The sequence below is a fragment of the Polyergus mexicanus genome, unplaced genomic scaffold (assembly GCF_030449975.1).
Source record: "Polyergus mexicanus isolate NDT 795.1 unplaced genomic scaffold, iyPolMexi1.0 SCAF_5, whole genome shotgun sequence".
NCBI lineage: Eukaryota > Metazoa > Arthropoda > Insecta > Hymenoptera > Formicidae > Polyergus > Polyergus mexicanus.
The window spans coordinates 11,560,471-11,576,563 of record NW_027223325.1 but is presented as its reverse complement, the minus strand read 5'-3'; the positions used below and the strand labels follow the sequence as shown (position 1 = coordinate 11,576,563).

Genomic DNA, 16,093 nt, shown 5'->3' with positions numbered 1-16,093 from the left:
CGTCGATAATTCCGTGTTCTGTCAAAATTGCAATATGGCGAGTGAATTAATGAGGATATGAAAGCGCATACTATGGCGTTGAAAATATCACTCCAAATTAAGGTATCCGAAAAAGATTTTCTCTTGTTTCTTCTAATTGCAACAGACTTCGAAAATAAAAATGTTCATTAATTCTGATGTATCCTAAAATATATTTTTATGGAATAAAAACGAGAGATCAGATTGCATAATAGACACATAATTGTATCAACGATATAATAAGTATATAATTTAAAAAATTGCATCGAAAAATATATTGCACATTATCTAATTTGTCATTTAATTTAGCAATGCAATACGGCGCATGATCAAGTGCATTACATAAAACTATTGTCAACTATCATTTCAGAGTACATATTTTCTCCCTTAATTGTCATTTAAAATAAAAATCAATCTCGCACGTAAAGTGAGAGTCTCTGTAATTAACATGCACGCAAAAGAATGTGTGCAAAATCCACTTGACAATATTTATAATAAAATTTCATGAGCTAAATTAAACTCGAACGCGAGAAAATACAGGCGGAAACGCACAAATAAATCGACCGAAGCTTCGGAATTCCGTGTATATTAACAATATTTTAGCGACAATATATTGATGTTGCATCGCGCTGTCGTTTAAGACGGCGTTTTTCAGAACTACGTAGATAGATCGAGCGGCGATTGGCCGAGTCGGCGGCGACCGCAGCGCCGCCTGGGCGCGCGAGCGCGATAGACGATATTTAATTTCTCGCAAATCTCGGTCGCGCGGAATCGCGTGAAAAATTGGACGGAAAACGGCTCGCCTACGCCATGCGTGTACGAAGATGGGGTCATCGTGCAGGATCGAGAGAGACTCGAGCCCCGTTTTCCCGATCGTGGTCAGTCCGGGGGAGAAACGGGACGCGCCGTTCGGGAAAAGCGACGGCGCATCGCGACGGGACGTCCGCGGCGCCCCGCGGATTTTTCCCGGACCCGCGCGCGAGATTTTATTCTGCGCATGGAAAGCAATTTTGCCCAATCATAAATAGGGCTATTGTGGGGGGATGGTTGTATGCCCGTGGCGCATTTCATACATCCGAGTGTAATGGTAACCAGATAGAGAGGCGCCGCGCGCGGGGGCCATCGGCCGGTGTTAAAACCCGGTAAATACCACGCTATACATCCCAAGTATATTATTTGCAGAGCCGGAATTTATATATATATAGCGGCGCGAAAAATTCTCGCGGATCCATCTCTCGCACTCGTCATTTTCTCCACCTCCTCCCTCTCTAATAACGTTACGCTCGATTTCCGCTTTTTTCCTTCTCTCGCCGTTTGCTTGCGTCTGCATCCTCGGCCTTGCATTCACGGTCCACCAGCGCGAAATCTCTTTTCCTCTCTCTTTTTTTTTTCATTTTTTTTTCTTTCGCGCGGCGCGACGTGCCGTGTGACGATGACGTGTGCGTCGATGGGATGTGCACGGTGGTTGTACGCGAGTGTGATACACGGTCCGACCTCATGCACGTCGCGAGTCGCGTAGCCTGTGCGTGCGCGTGCTCGGCCGAGTGATCTGTGACGTCAGTGGCCCGATCGGTTGTCACCTGTCAAGCCGATGCCGACGTGTCCCTCCCTTCCCCCTTGCTCAGGCTTTTCTTGTCTCTCTCTTTCTTCCTCTTTTGCCTCTCCCTCCTCCCTTTATCCTGCTTCTATATCCTTCGTTCTCTTTCTCTTCCTCTGTTCGACTATCTCTCTCTCTCTCTCTCTCTCTCTCTCTCTTGACTACCCTCAATGCAACCCGAGGACGCAATCCGATCCGCGCTACCCTTTCCCTCCCGCATTCGTCTTCGCGTAACATCCCCTCTCGGCTTAACCCATGCGATTGCCCTCCCCCCTCCTCCCTTCTTCCTTGCCCGTGCCCTCGGGATTTTCTCCCCTCCTCCGCACCCTAGTCGCGTTCGTTTCCTCTTCGTCATTGTGCTAGCTTCCATCCTCAATTCTCTCGTTTTCTCTCGCTCTTTTCAGCAGCGATGCCAATGGCGTGATGAATCCTTTTTCCGCGAACAAACTCCATTATTATCCATTATGGATGAGATTATATCGCGCTCTCGACGAATATCAATTCTCGTCACTCAACCCCATTAAAAGGCAAAAATTTTACATAGATGTCTGTAAGGGAGGGGATTAGAAGCGGTAAGGTTTCAAGAAGCGCATGTCTATATGCACGTGTCGGGAAAAGGGAAAAACTGAGATATTTTTCGGAGTCTTTCGCGGAGTCTACGCCGACTACGCCACTGATCGGGATCGTGTATCTATCTCTTTTCTCTGTCCCCCTCCCCCTTGTCTCCTTTCTTTCACGATCCTTCGCGACTCCCGCCCTCCGCCGTCCTCCAGCAGCCAGCTTATTCACCCTGGTCGCCTCTCTGCCGGCCCGAAAACCGAAGCCGAGCCTTCGAAACCACCACCACCATCACCATTACTACTACCATATCACCAGCATCACCAGCATCAGCCGCACCAGCAGCCAGCAGCAGCACCACCATCGTCAATCCCACCCCACTCACCGTCCTCCCGCTCGCCTCCCCTGATATAACCCCGCTCACTCCATCCGCCGCGACGACCGCAGACACAAAAACAATAACAAATCGATTCGCGGCAGCGAATGGGGCGGCGGGGAGAAGGGGGATGGGGTCAGCGCGAGGGGTAGGACTACTGCCGGGGCCCCCCCGGTGCGACGCGAGGCAGAGGGTATATGCGTGCGACGAAGAGAGAAAGGGTGAAACCGACGAGGGTGAGGAGGAGAGAAAATCCTACCCTCGGCGCGCCTCCTCCTCCTCCTCCTCCTCCTCCTATCCCCCTCGGCACCCCCGTGTCTCTTTCCCTCTTTCTGGATATTGTATAGAGAACGTTATGCTAAAGTATGCATGCACGAGGGTCGGTCCAATGGTCAGGAATCTCGCGAGTTCGTTCGTTCTACGGCGGCACGTATCCGGAGCCGGTACTCGTTTCTCCTTGACTCCGGTATTCGCGAATAGCGGCGACCTCACGTCCTTTATCGCATTATCGTCGTCGTCGTCGTCGTCTTCTTCTACCACATCGTTATCCTCATCGTCGTCGTCGTCGTCGACGTCGTCATGAGTGTGGCGGGGGAGGCGGCGCTAAGCCGCGACGCGCGTGAACTTCCGGTCGATCGGTAAGGTGGAGATCGGCCCGGCCTTGGGGCAACAAGAGGGGGCACTGGCGGGGGATGATTCCAGCGTAATGACGATCGGCCCGAATTGTTGCGGTAGGCCACTACAGGGGCGCCCCCAAGGGACCCCCGATTTCTTACGATTTTCGAGTAATCGTCTCTTGTTAATAATTTCTCTCTCTCTCTCTCTCTCGATTATTCGATCTTCGTGAATCTGAAAATGATAGCGACTCCTTTGAGCTTCACGTGAGGAAAGAGATCTCCTACATCCTTTCCTCAAATTATTTAGAATAATTTTAATAAATCGAGATTTTTACTTAACTAAACATATTAAATCGAAGCCACAACTCGATAGGATTTCAATATTTCCGAGGAATCAAATGTTTCTCATTCATTTGATAATTTAGAAAATATATATATATATATATATATATATATATATAAGTTAATAATAAATTAATATAAATATATTTTATATAAAACGAAATATATATAAAGAAAATAAAGTATTGAGAGACATTTTTTCTTCAAATCAAATATCCCGAGTTAACTTTGAGGGATGATTTCTTTCCTAAATTTGTACCAAGTATACATGGATAACTACTGGTGGTTTAATTTCCCATCGAAATCGGAATAAAATAGCTGTGAATATTTTCTTACAACATTTCGAAATATCTCAATTAAATATCACCTTCTATTTAATCTTATAATTGATATTATATGGATTATATAGAATTATAGTTAGGTGAAAGAGTTATGAAATGCATCCTGCGCTAAATATATATATTTAATTCTTCTGTATAAAATCTCGGACTTTTTTTGGTTCGACTGATAAGTCTTATGATGATTGTAAAATGATCCACAGAGAAGGATAGCGTTCTGAAATCGCGAGATATCGTTACGTTTGAGAGAATGTAAATTGCAACATCTCGAATATTCGTATAAAAATCATTTGGCAAGAGTAATATAATGGATGTAATAATATTCTGTAATCGATGAGACGAGTGCAGTAAAATAAAATACTTTAGAGTTGAGAGGAAGCTGATTTTAATGACACGGAACGTTCCGACTCTCGCATGCGGACGAGTCGAAAACGGAGAGAAGCTAAAAGACAGAAATAGAAATTCCATTTAGAAAGAGATATTTTTTCATTGTATAATATCTTTCTCTGCATTTCTACCGCAAGCACGCTTTAAGATGTTTCATCTCGCGCAACTCCGGAATCAGATTACTTATGCGCTGCCGCATATATTGCTCGACTCTTCTCTAGATGTTTCTGGAATACTTGATGTAACGAGCAACTTCAAGAATATTTGAAAGAAAAATAACGATGGAAAAATAGTAAATATTTTTATTTTATTTTATTTTATTTTATTTTTTTTTTGAAAAATATTTAACAAGATAGTAACTAATATTTAACCATTAATCACACGCACAAATAGAATCAAGCCTCGAAGATATCTAAACACTGATTAATGGCTTAATTAGATATGCACAACTTAATGAATATAGCATTATATATAAAAATAACAATTATAACAAATACTCGGTTGGCTTGAATATTGTACGTAAGTATTGATTCGAGGACCACTACTAATCTCTTCTCGTCCCTCTTCCTACCCTTACTCTTTTTACACCGTACGGTCCATACAGACATAATGAGCACCGTTTCCAAACACGATTCAATATATCTCTCTAATTCTATTTTCAAATCCAGCACGCATAATCATTGTTAATAACATGCGTATCAATATATCTAACAAATACTTTATAAATATATCAGATACAAAACTAATTTTGTAAGATAAAATTCATCACAGGTTTATTTTAAAAATAAGATTATGTATTTGTATACTTTTTATAAACTTGTATCAAACTTGTATCATTTTTATTGTAAATCCCCGAATCGGGGCATAATTTTATCGAAATAGAAGTAATTACAAATTATAAATATATTTGCATAATTTCATTGTTTTAAATAATTGTATAAGAAAGAAAAGTATTGTTATATAGTATTTTCAGCGGAATAAATTATTTTATTTATTATTGAACAAAGCATTTTATGGAAGAAATTTTTTTTCGTGTGAAAAATTATATTTTCCCCCAAAATAAGATACGCAAATACTCTCTCTTTCACTAACTACGAAAAACAGTTCCGGATCACCTATTTTACACATCGAATCGAGTCTATCGAGGGCCAAATTTAAATTTTAGATGGAATATGGGATCTGGAGTCTTCACGTCGCGGGTGAACTTTGGGGTGACCCGCGTCTCGCCCGAAGGCATCCGATTCTGCCTCCCGGTGCCACGCAGATTCTGCCGAGGGCCGCCTTTGCTTTAAGCGCCCTTCATCGGCCCGATATGCTACCGCTACCGCTGACGGCGGCGGGGCCGCCCTACGTCCCTATGGAGCTGGTCACGAAACCGGCATCGGTCGCCTCCACCAATGCAGAGGATGCCGAGGACGGTGAGAAGAGTACGAACGCCGAAGACGAGGATTCTCACCAACGCGACGACAACGAAGACAACATCGAAAAAACCGATCAGAACGAAAATCAGGTAAGTTTCTTTTATTATTACACATTACTTTCATTTTTTATGGTTTGTTGTAACTATTTTAAATAAATGTTGTAATGAATATCGTAATCTCACAGTACTTGAAACTAATTATTTTTAAATTAATCTCTCATCAAGCAATGAATTAATTTTCATAAATAGTACATAATTTATGACTAAGTCATATAAACACACAATACTAGTATTATATTCTTCACATTTGTCGATTTCAGACTTGCGTGCCAACCGAAAACAATGACAACGAAGATGCCGGTGACGAGAGCGACACCGGTAGCACCAACAGTTCGCACCAATCAGCCAACAACAATCTGTCAATTGCGAAACTTCCTGATCCGATGTCGTGTTTGGCTCTCGACAAGGTCGGGGATTATGTGAAACTATCTTTTCAAATACATGTCGCGGATTTAATCATATATTTTTCGGCATATATATTTTTTAGCTTCTTTCAATATAATATAAATCTATACGCAAATTGTTGACATATTTGTGGAATATATTATAAATACCTTTTTCATTATTAATTTTTTGCTTATAGGAAGGAACGATAACCCCAGTTCTCAATGGTTGGGTGCTGGGTGCTTACACGGCGATGCTGGGCAGGCTGACAGCCGCTACCGCGGCACTCGAGGCAACGGAAGTTTTCAATATTCCCTCCGACAGCGATTCCGAGAGCGAGCACTCCTCCTACACTGAAAAGTATATAGAATTCGTTAATTTATTTAGATTCATACGTTGTAATACAACGATTATCAGTAATGATATATGATTTAATCAAGATCAAGAGGCAGCAGCCCAAATGTGAGTAGCGTTCACCGCGGTTACTCGTGTGGCTCGTGCGACGTAATGGCGCCGACGAGGCCAGCCTTGAGAAAACACATAGCCGATTGCCATCCAGCACTGTCCGGCACGGAGACCGGCGAGACCAAGAGGTGTCCGTCCACGGGCTGCGACTTCACGACGACCAGCAGATGTGAGATGGAGACTCACGTGGCGGCGCATGTGGCCCAGGGGATGACTCCCACGGGAAAAAAGCGCTCGCTGGCCTTGCAACGCGTCAGGTATAGGTACTCGAACAATTTTACATATTCTATATCCCTTCTGGAATTTTTTAATTTGATATTGCGAAATAAAATTTACAATGGAATAAATGGAATAGAAAAGAGAGAAATGCGTTCATGTAATACCGTTTTATATCATCTTTCGTTTCACAATGCATTTAGATACGAGAGAGAGGAGTATCGATGCTCGCTGTGCTCGTACGCGTGCACGATCGAGAAGGCGTTCCAGAGACACCTGCGGGCGCATGCAAAGGGCACCGCGCCGGAGACAAGAGTGAGCTGTGCCGTCTGCGGCGCCGACCGATCCTCCGAGGTCGATCTTAGCAGGCATATGCGAAGGCATCGCGATGACCGGTACTTTTGCTGTGACATCTGCATCTTTCGCACGGTGCAATTGAAAAAAGTATGTAAAATGAAGCGTAAGATACGTTCCATTCTGAAATGTGTCACACCAAAATTAGTATCTAATAATATTGTTTGAATCGATTAATGAACGAGAAATTTTGATCGACACTATATATTCACTTAAAAATATTACTCGCTTTCACTACAGACAGTTAATTTTAATTAGATGTATCTATCATACGTGGTCGACAAAAGTTAAAATAAAAAATTAAAATGTTAAAGATTGAGAGAGCAAAGGTTAAAGGTACATTAATTATTTTTGATGATACATTAAATATCCCACTCCTCTTTGCTCTCGCTCTTACAGCTGATACAGCATCGGCGCATGCACACGGGCGAGAAGCCGCATTTGTGCCCGCACTGCGCTTACCGGAGTGCGCGTCGCGACAATCTGCGCAGCCACGTACGACGAGTACACAAGAAAGAGAATCTCTACTGCGACACCTTCAGTCCACGCGGCATGTTGATAACCCCTTCGCTGCTGGCCTCTTCGAGAGACGCCGAGAGCGTCGATCCGGCGCAGAGTCCAGCGTCCTCGCCGTCCTCGAATCCGGACGCGACTAACTAGCGAAGATGCCCCCGGGAAATGAGGAGAACAACAGCTCGGTCGGGAGATTCGCGGAGGAAGGGAACTACGACGTACGGGCTCTTTATACGTCCTCATTTTGTCAATACTGCGATCTAGATATTAGAATTCACAGGGAAAGCTTGTTCACAAGTGCTGAATTCGATGGACAGTCAAAAAAGAATCGCAACTGGGCGAAAATTAAGTCTAGAGAGGTAAAGTAAAAAGAGTAAACAGCTAAGGTAACTTGAGGAATAGCAAACTGAGAAATGTTGTCGATCAAGTGCAAAAGATTTGACGGAAAGCGACTGTTCTTCAAATCAGCGTCGGCAAGCTTTCCCCTCTTAGGCGCTAGGAAACGTATAGATTATTGCATGCGAACATTGATAATTTAATGTAATCTTTGAATTCTAACGAGATCTTGTATTAACTACGTAAACGTCCAGGTGTTATATCGCGTAGCCGACAAAGTATAACGATCGGCTATCCACCCGTTCGATCGATTATGACGAACAGGGAAAGCTGCATGATGGTGCTAGAATCGTAGACTGGATCACACGGAGAAAGACTGAAAGTAGAAACGAATTCACGGCGGAACGTCACGTTGATCGTCTTTTACGTTTTTCCACACTGACCGCCGTGACTAAAAAAATAAAAAAAAGAGGCAGAAGAAATTGCAATTCAGCGAAGTTCAAGACTGCAACTCTGTACTGTTCCGAGGATTCTCGTTTGTTAAATGTCGTGACGTTTTATTGCTTCTCATTAACCATTTTGCGTCAGCTATGAACTCAATTCCGATTTCAATACTAATTTTAATTCTCAGATTATAGCTTATTATAATTATAATTTTAATTCTGAAAACCCTCTAATTTTATTTTATTAAAGTCTATTTTAGTCTCGATTCTTTATAGTCTATTGTATATAACTTTAATTTAAAAATTTTATTTGTTGAAAAAAGTTTTTCTATGTATATATGTAGAAACAAATACGACGATTGACAAATTCGAACGGTAGCTTGTAATATTCGAGTTCACATCGGGACGGACGTACGAGACTCGATTGAATCAGGCCAACGGTTAATGAGATCAATAAAAGCATCGAGTCACGACACGCGGCATGTCGCGAGGACCCCGGCCGGGATGGAAAGGTGCTATTTTATGAAAATTCGTTTTAACGTTACGTATCTAGATTATAGTTCGCTCTCGCTGCACAAATCGCCATGCTACAAGTGGTCGTTAAGTACTTGTTAATACGAACACGTTGTTATCGTTGTTTGGGTTGCCGTTATCGTTTTTATTAGTACTATTACGAATTTAAAAAAAGGCTATAACGATACGCTAATATAATTACGAAGTATTATAATGACAGATCGCGCGAAAAAAAGCCCGCGTTTCATTTTGCAAATAATGGTGACATAAAAATCGTCTTTACTAAATCTATTTATGGATATTTAATTCAGAGATAGATCTATAAATTCAGAGATTCATACACTTAAAAAACCATGTTGAAGAGCCCATCTGTCCTCATATAGTAATTTATAAAAAAAAAGCTGTACACGTAATTGTCACTTTTTGCAAAATCCAAACGTCGGATGTGCGTTCGCTCGCTATCGGTACAAGTGCGTTTCTCTCTTTAGAATCTACGATCGTCCTTGACGATTGCTTGCTCGCGCAAGGAAGAGAAAACGGACAAAACTTATTATAACGAAGATATGTGTCAATTTTTAATGTACCATACAAATATACGTTGTAGTCGATAAACGATTTTTAACGGTGCGTGGCGCGAAATGCTTCGTGCACCATGACACGATGATCCGACGTGTCGTCGAGAATGATATTCTTGTCATTACGCTAAACTATTACGAGGTATACGAAGAATGCGAAGTCGAAGCTGCACGGCATAAAAAATAAATTTCATTCCAGTACATTTTCACATTTATATATCAACTGTTTTTTTTTTTTCAAACGCATAATGCGTTCGAATTCCGTCGAATAATGAGCAAACTGTTTTTCAAAGTTTATCATTATCTCGTTGCTACATTTTTTTCATGACTCATTTAATTTACGAAACTCTTATTACCGTTATAGTCTGTATTATCTTCGCTAGAAATATTGCGAGTAACATGACTCATTCCGTGCCAAGTAGCAAGTAATTGGAAGCCACAATTACGAGCGAATGTGTGATTTAGATTTTAATTAATATTATATTACATATAATTACATATACAAATTAAATATTAAATTATCTATTTTATCTTTTAGGTATATATACATATATATATACAGATGATTACACTATAGTAGCCGAAATTATGCGTGGAAGTTGGTAAAAAACATTATTGCACAGATTATAATAAGGATGTAGATTCATTCGCACCCGAAAGCGAAAGGTTTGATATGTACCGGGTGTGCGCATAGTTCATTCGCATCCGTGCCAAGAGAATCGTGAGTTATATACCGCTATATACACTTTTTTGCTTTTGTGATATATATCGTGTATCGGAATGATATATTTTATATTCGTAAAACACGCGTGTTTATCAGTCCACTATGATCCTCTTTAACGCGACTTTTTACATGGATAATTTTACATAAAGCGCACCAGAGGACAACTTACTTTCTGCATTTATCTTCCGCGCATATCTACACGTCATTTTCAAGATATGCATCCAATGCAATTTTCATATTCGAGATATTTGTATGACGAGTAATAGTATCGCGATGTGGTTTACATAAACCTACCATAACGAAAGAGATTTACTCGTTAATTTATACGTCCGCGATTATAGCGCGACTGGCTCCGTCCGCCATTAGCATTTACTTCCATCACTTTACTTATCTTTCATTTCAACTAAAAATCGAGAGTTTCATTCGTTGTCAAACAAGCGAGAAAATCTATACGTAATGAGATGAGGAAGGAGAGACAAAAAATTTTGAAGAAATGGCTCTGAAACCGGCGCGGACATGCCTTTTTTCCCGGCGTCTCTCGTACAGTTCGCGAAAACGTAGTTTTCCCCGAGGAAGTAACAATAACAAGGACACCTCATTTTATCGTATCGTCCGCGCGAATCAGTCTCAGGTTGCCGACCGAGAGATTTATTCGCATTATTATATTACGAGCTCATAACTGATAAGCAACGGTCGACACCGTGTGCCGACCGTTACGAAGAGAAAGAAAATAAATGCGTGCCAAAGTAACCCCGATTACAAGGGGACGAACGATGTTTTACGAAAAAAAGAGAGATACGCGATGTGTGGGAAGCTGCTTCGGATGCGAAACGCACGACCAATAAGTCTTTCGTCGTTTTCGGAAAATCGAGGAACACGACTTGTCGCAATCTATATCGAATTTTTGACCTTCGTTTAATTCATCTATTAAGAAAGGGAGAAGAAAGTGTCTTTAAGAACTAAGCATTTTTATCAGAGAATATATGGTATAACAAATATAAAAAAAAAAAAAAAGAAATATGATTTTCACTACGTAAAAATATAATTTCGAAACTCTATTTTAGTTTTTTTTTAATTTTTTAAGCAAGTTTTGCTACATCTCGTTTCTTCAATCTTTCTCTTCCTCGAAGGTGCCGAAAATTCGATGATAATCGTAAGTTTCGCGACAGTCTGCGAATGTCGAGGGACTTGGGCCTGATCGTCTGCTTCCAGCCTTATCCAATTGGCCTCTCTCCTTCCATCACTAAAATAAAAAAAAAATAAAAAAAAACTGATATCTTAGAATTAACAGAATTAACATCTAAGAGCTTCGCGAATCTTATAAATAGAAAATATTGATCATGACACAGAACAGAAATTTTTTTTTTTTTTTTGTAAAGAAGCTAAATGAAAATTTATTTAAAAAATAACAGTTTTACTCTGAATAAAGAGCTCAAAATTTTTAACTTGCAACGAAACGTTCGAATGCTCTTACTGAAATAATTTTTGATTTTAAGATATTAATTTTTTTATTTTGCCGCAGTGAGGGCAGAGAGAAAGCCCAACTGAACAAGGATTTCGCTTTCGTGTCCGTCGCAAGCGTGAACTAGTTGTTACAATCTTTTAACTGTTGAATTTTTGCTGTAGCAGTAAGTGTCTTAACGTATACCTTATATATAAACTACACGATAATATATTCTATATTAATGTTTCTTAGATTTAAATCTAATAATTCGGACGGACGTGTTTATACGACGAACGTCGTCGTCGTTTATCGCGCTCGAGTAAACGCAAATCGAGACGCTTAATAAGCTGGAATCTACGAAACGTCGATCTACGTCAGTTATTTACGTCATCGCGAGATCTTATCGACGGTAACGAGAGAGAATAAAGAATGAAGAGGGTTAAATGTTTCAATACAGGCATATTAACCTTTAAGCGACAATGATGCAGAATTGGTGGCACTTGAAAGTAAAACATTGTGAGAGAATGTTGTGGAAATTTCAAGATTATCCTCATGTAAAATGACAAGTGCAATTGCACTCCATATTTAACAGAAGATATTTATAAAACTGAGATACTTAAGAGAAAAAAGTATTCTCTCTATTCTATATCTAAAGAGATTCTCTCAAATGTATATATGTTTTCTTAAGTAGAAAAAATTTTATCAATTGTTTACATCGTTTTTCTTTCTTTTATTCACAAACGATTGTAGTTATCGTATTCTTTTCTTTATTTTGTATTATAGAAAAAATTAGATATATACGTGAAGAATGATTAGGCATTAATAAGCTTTCTCATTCGACGCGAAAGTTGCGAGGCGATGAAAAATTCGTCGTAAAACGTCCGGCCGGTTGTCTTAAAAATTAATACAATCTAAATGTGATAATATATTTGCTATTAAATTATGACGTAACGATTACATTACAATTAATTGACACCGCGCGAAAAAAAAAACGTACGAAGAACAAAGAGAAATGAGCAATTTAAGAGTCCGTCTACACGAACGAAGCTGGCGTTAAATAAGCACGAGTGATTTGAATGTTCGCAATCCGAGAACTTTCCTGCGCAAAATATTGATCGATTGAACGAGTACAAAGCGATCAGAAAATCGACATTGTCAAAATCCGATCAAAATCGAATGAAAATGGATGAAATTCTTGCGAATCAATTATTTACGTTTCTTTTAACATCATCTTTTCTCAAATGTTAAGTTTTATTTTTGAGTCTCAATTATAATTAAGAGCGTAAATAATTTTGTGTAGTGATAAATTAAGATAATAATATTAAAAATTATTTAAAAGACAGCAAAATATCTCAGAGATATTTATATTAGATTCTTTATTTTTCACGTATTATTCATATTGATTAATATTTCGGAATTCTTATCCCTAATTAATATTTCTAATTTTTTGCCACCGCAAACTTGACACTCAACCGCAACGGATTGAAATTAAAATCGAGTCATCACCCTTGCTGACCCTGGCAGAAATTCGAATAAAAAGAGAAGTGCGAAGCCGCGTTTTGCTTGCCAAAGAATAAAGACTCTTGCGCTCTACGCATAATATATATACACACAAATATATAATTATATAAATGTACGTGTATGTGTGTGAGTGTGCCTAAAAATTTTTTCCTTGGACTAATCTCTTACACTTTCTATGTCACTGTTTCTCTCTATCTCTATCTTTATCTTGCGCTCTTAAATCACATGTTCCAGTCATAAGAGATTTCGAAGGACTATTGTTGTAGTTCGACGGCTTCGAATTATAAATTCAGATTCAAGACGCCTCGTATCCATGTGATCGGTTAAAATCATTTCTATTATTACAATAGTAACATTAATTTTCAACTTGATATTTTGTTTCATTTGCTAAGATTACAATAATCTATAATAATAGCATTAAGAAAACTATTTAGATTATATAAATTTTGCGAATTTAATAATTTAACAATATGTTATTATATATATTCTTTTTTCATAAATATACTCGGTGATGTATTAAACATTTTTATTGTAGAGACGGAATATATATATATATATATTATTTTATTTGCATTTGTTGCAAAATGCATTGGTACGAGGTGTTAGAAACCTATTATTAATTTGAATAAAAGCAAGGAAAAGAGGTTGAACCGTTTATGTCAGCCTTTACCCGATAAACTTCGTCAAAACTTTATTTCTCTTAATCATCAATTAATAACTAGCAAAAATATGTCAAATTAAAAATGTACTTTTGTGTTGCACATAATTGTTATGCATTTATTATAAAAATAGGCGAGAAATAATTGAAAATAAATTAATTACATCGAAGTAATTTGCTTTTTCCATCGCGACGATGTAAAATATACCATATGTACGTATGTAGATATATAAAGTTCGATTTCTCTTCGTCGAAAAGACTTTAAGCGAAGTTGCGTTATCGGTCGAAGGCTGACCGCATTGTTTAAAGATTATCTCTCTGTGTTCCGACATAATAGTAGATATTCCGTCGATCGTTCCTCTTTATGAAAAAAAAAACCGAAAAATATAAAGCACGCGTCCAGTGTACGCATCGCACGCATTCACGATGACTCCTAACTCGAGATAACCGCGAGCGATCTCACTCCTTTCCGCAAAGTATACGACAAAAGTAAACGCGCGTTCCAATCTTTGCCTCCGCAATTCAAAAAAGGAAAAAAAAGCAAGGAGAAAAGACAAGAAAAATCGGAGGTACTCGGCACATCCGGTATACTCGCATCGCGAACTCGCGCGCTTGAATATTTTTTTACGATTTTATGGCCTAAGCCTTCGGTGTCGCGCCGAAAAGTAGGTACTCTTTACGGGTCTACGCGTTTCGATTCAAATCGATCGCGATATATAAATTAATCTTATATGACGATAGAGAGAATTGTAATAAAAGCGAGTCGCTCGCGGAAATATAATTTCCTCGTGTGATTCTCAACCGATGAACGTCGATAATTTCGAATGAAATCGTTTGACCTTTGCACAAAAATATTGTTTGAATTTTGCAGTAAATATTCTCCTCCAATCTCTTCAGATAACATTATATATATATATGTAAAAGTATATTCAATTTATATTTATATAACTTTTGTATGTATAACAATTCACATCACTCTTTTAGTCTTTCTTTCTTTTCACTTTGTCATTATATTTTTCTTGATATATTTAATTTTCTTCTCATTATATATTCTTGTTCTTCCCCTTTCAATAATTTTAATACCAACAAAGATAATCTCGAAAGCGCGAAAAAAATAGGAAATACGTTTCTTACAATTGCCCTCTCAAAAATCATTGATTATGCTCTACTAATTACTATATCTTTTTTTAAATCTGTGTTGCAAAATCATTCCGTGTTATTGAACCTTCGCCAAGACATCATCGGCTATCGTTGGATGCATTTAATCACACGTCTTTACGTATACGGCTACTAATACATGCGTGCATGCGTGCGTGCGTACCTGCTTCTATATAACGATCAATCTTAAGGAACTAATTAACGAATAAATAGTTAAACTTGTCGTCACCATTGTGATTTAAGATAGTAGAAATACCCGCGCAAGTCACTCGACAGTGCAGGTGCAACTGATGGCATTTCGTCTAAAAATGAAAATTTATCGAGAGAGAAAAATTAAATTCAAAAAAATTTTTTTATCGGCTTTATCTGATGCAGTTAATTTAACGAAATCGACTAAAATGAGACATTGTAATTAAAGAAATGTCAGTGATATCTATACAATCGCGGCGCGAAATAAGCTGTCATTTAGAAAATAGATACATCTCGTGTATCTTCGTTATAAGTAGAAATATTATTTTAATTGTAACACATATACAATTTCCTCTTTATATTCTCCTATATTTTTAACACGGAAGATTTGTTTGTGCGATTTTATTGTATCTTTTTAATATTAATCTTTAAGATCCTATAGTGATATATTATATATAGCTTGCACCTGCATGGAAGACTCTCGGCGGGAAAACGTTTACCTGTTTGTATAGCCAAAGTCGTTATTTGTCTTTGGCACGATAAAAATCTTAATAAAGGTTTCATTAAAATATCTTTTATAGAGTGATATTTTTTTCCCGTCATATTTTCTACCATTTTATTGAATTGATATTTCAATATTAAAGAATTTCAATAGAAATATTATGTTGATTTGCTTTTTCATTCTTGGAATTCAAATTATTTGTTATTTATGGTTATTATATATGCATATAATAGTTAAAATAATAATTTTAATTAGAGAATATATTTATTTATCAATAATCGACGATTTTGCTATATGTACGGTTGCTATTTTTCTTTTTCTAATTGATCTTCAGTTGAAATGGTTTGCAATATTCTGTTTTAGATCCGTGAACTGCATTTATTTC

General features: G+C 38.4%; 1 protein-coding gene and 1 long non-coding RNA gene across 6 annotated transcripts; one reads left to right on the top strand and one right to left on the bottom strand.

Annotated features, from left to right (window-relative positions):
* The first annotated feature begins 708 nt into the window (after positions 1-708).
* LOC138933771 (zinc finger and BTB domain-containing protein 41) lies at positions 709-15,769 on the top strand. Of its 5 annotated transcripts, none has more exons than XM_070296771.1 (7): positions 709-1,160; positions 5,399-5,743; positions 5,974-6,120; positions 6,297-6,457; positions 6,538-6,825; positions 6,982-7,222; positions 7,532-15,769. In XM_070296771.1, the coding sequence occupies exons 2-7, from the start codon at positions 5,399-5,401 to the stop codon at positions 7,790-7,792; spliced, it is 1,443 nt and encodes a 480-aa protein (XP_070152872.1). In that variant the 5' UTR covers positions 709-1,160; the 3' UTR covers positions 7,793-15,769. The 5 variants fall into 5 exon arrangements, with proteins under 5 accessions (XP_070152872.1, XP_070152869.1, XP_070152868.1 ...); XM_070296768.1 differs by lacking the exon at positions 709-1,160 and adding an exon at positions 1,349-2,785 and having other exon boundaries at positions 6,538-6,819; XM_070296767.1 differs by lacking the exon at positions 709-1,160 and adding an exon at positions 1,350-2,785.
* Positions 5,792-7,877, bottom strand: LOC138933774 (uncharacterized). The gene is made up of 4 exons (XR_011447037.1): positions 7,595-7,877; positions 6,946-7,255; positions 6,268-6,859; positions 5,792-6,142 (listed from the first exon to the last, which is right to left on the bottom strand). It is a non-coding gene; the product is annotated as an uncharacterized lncRNA (long non-coding RNA).
* Positions 15,770-16,093: the final 324 nt, after the last annotated feature.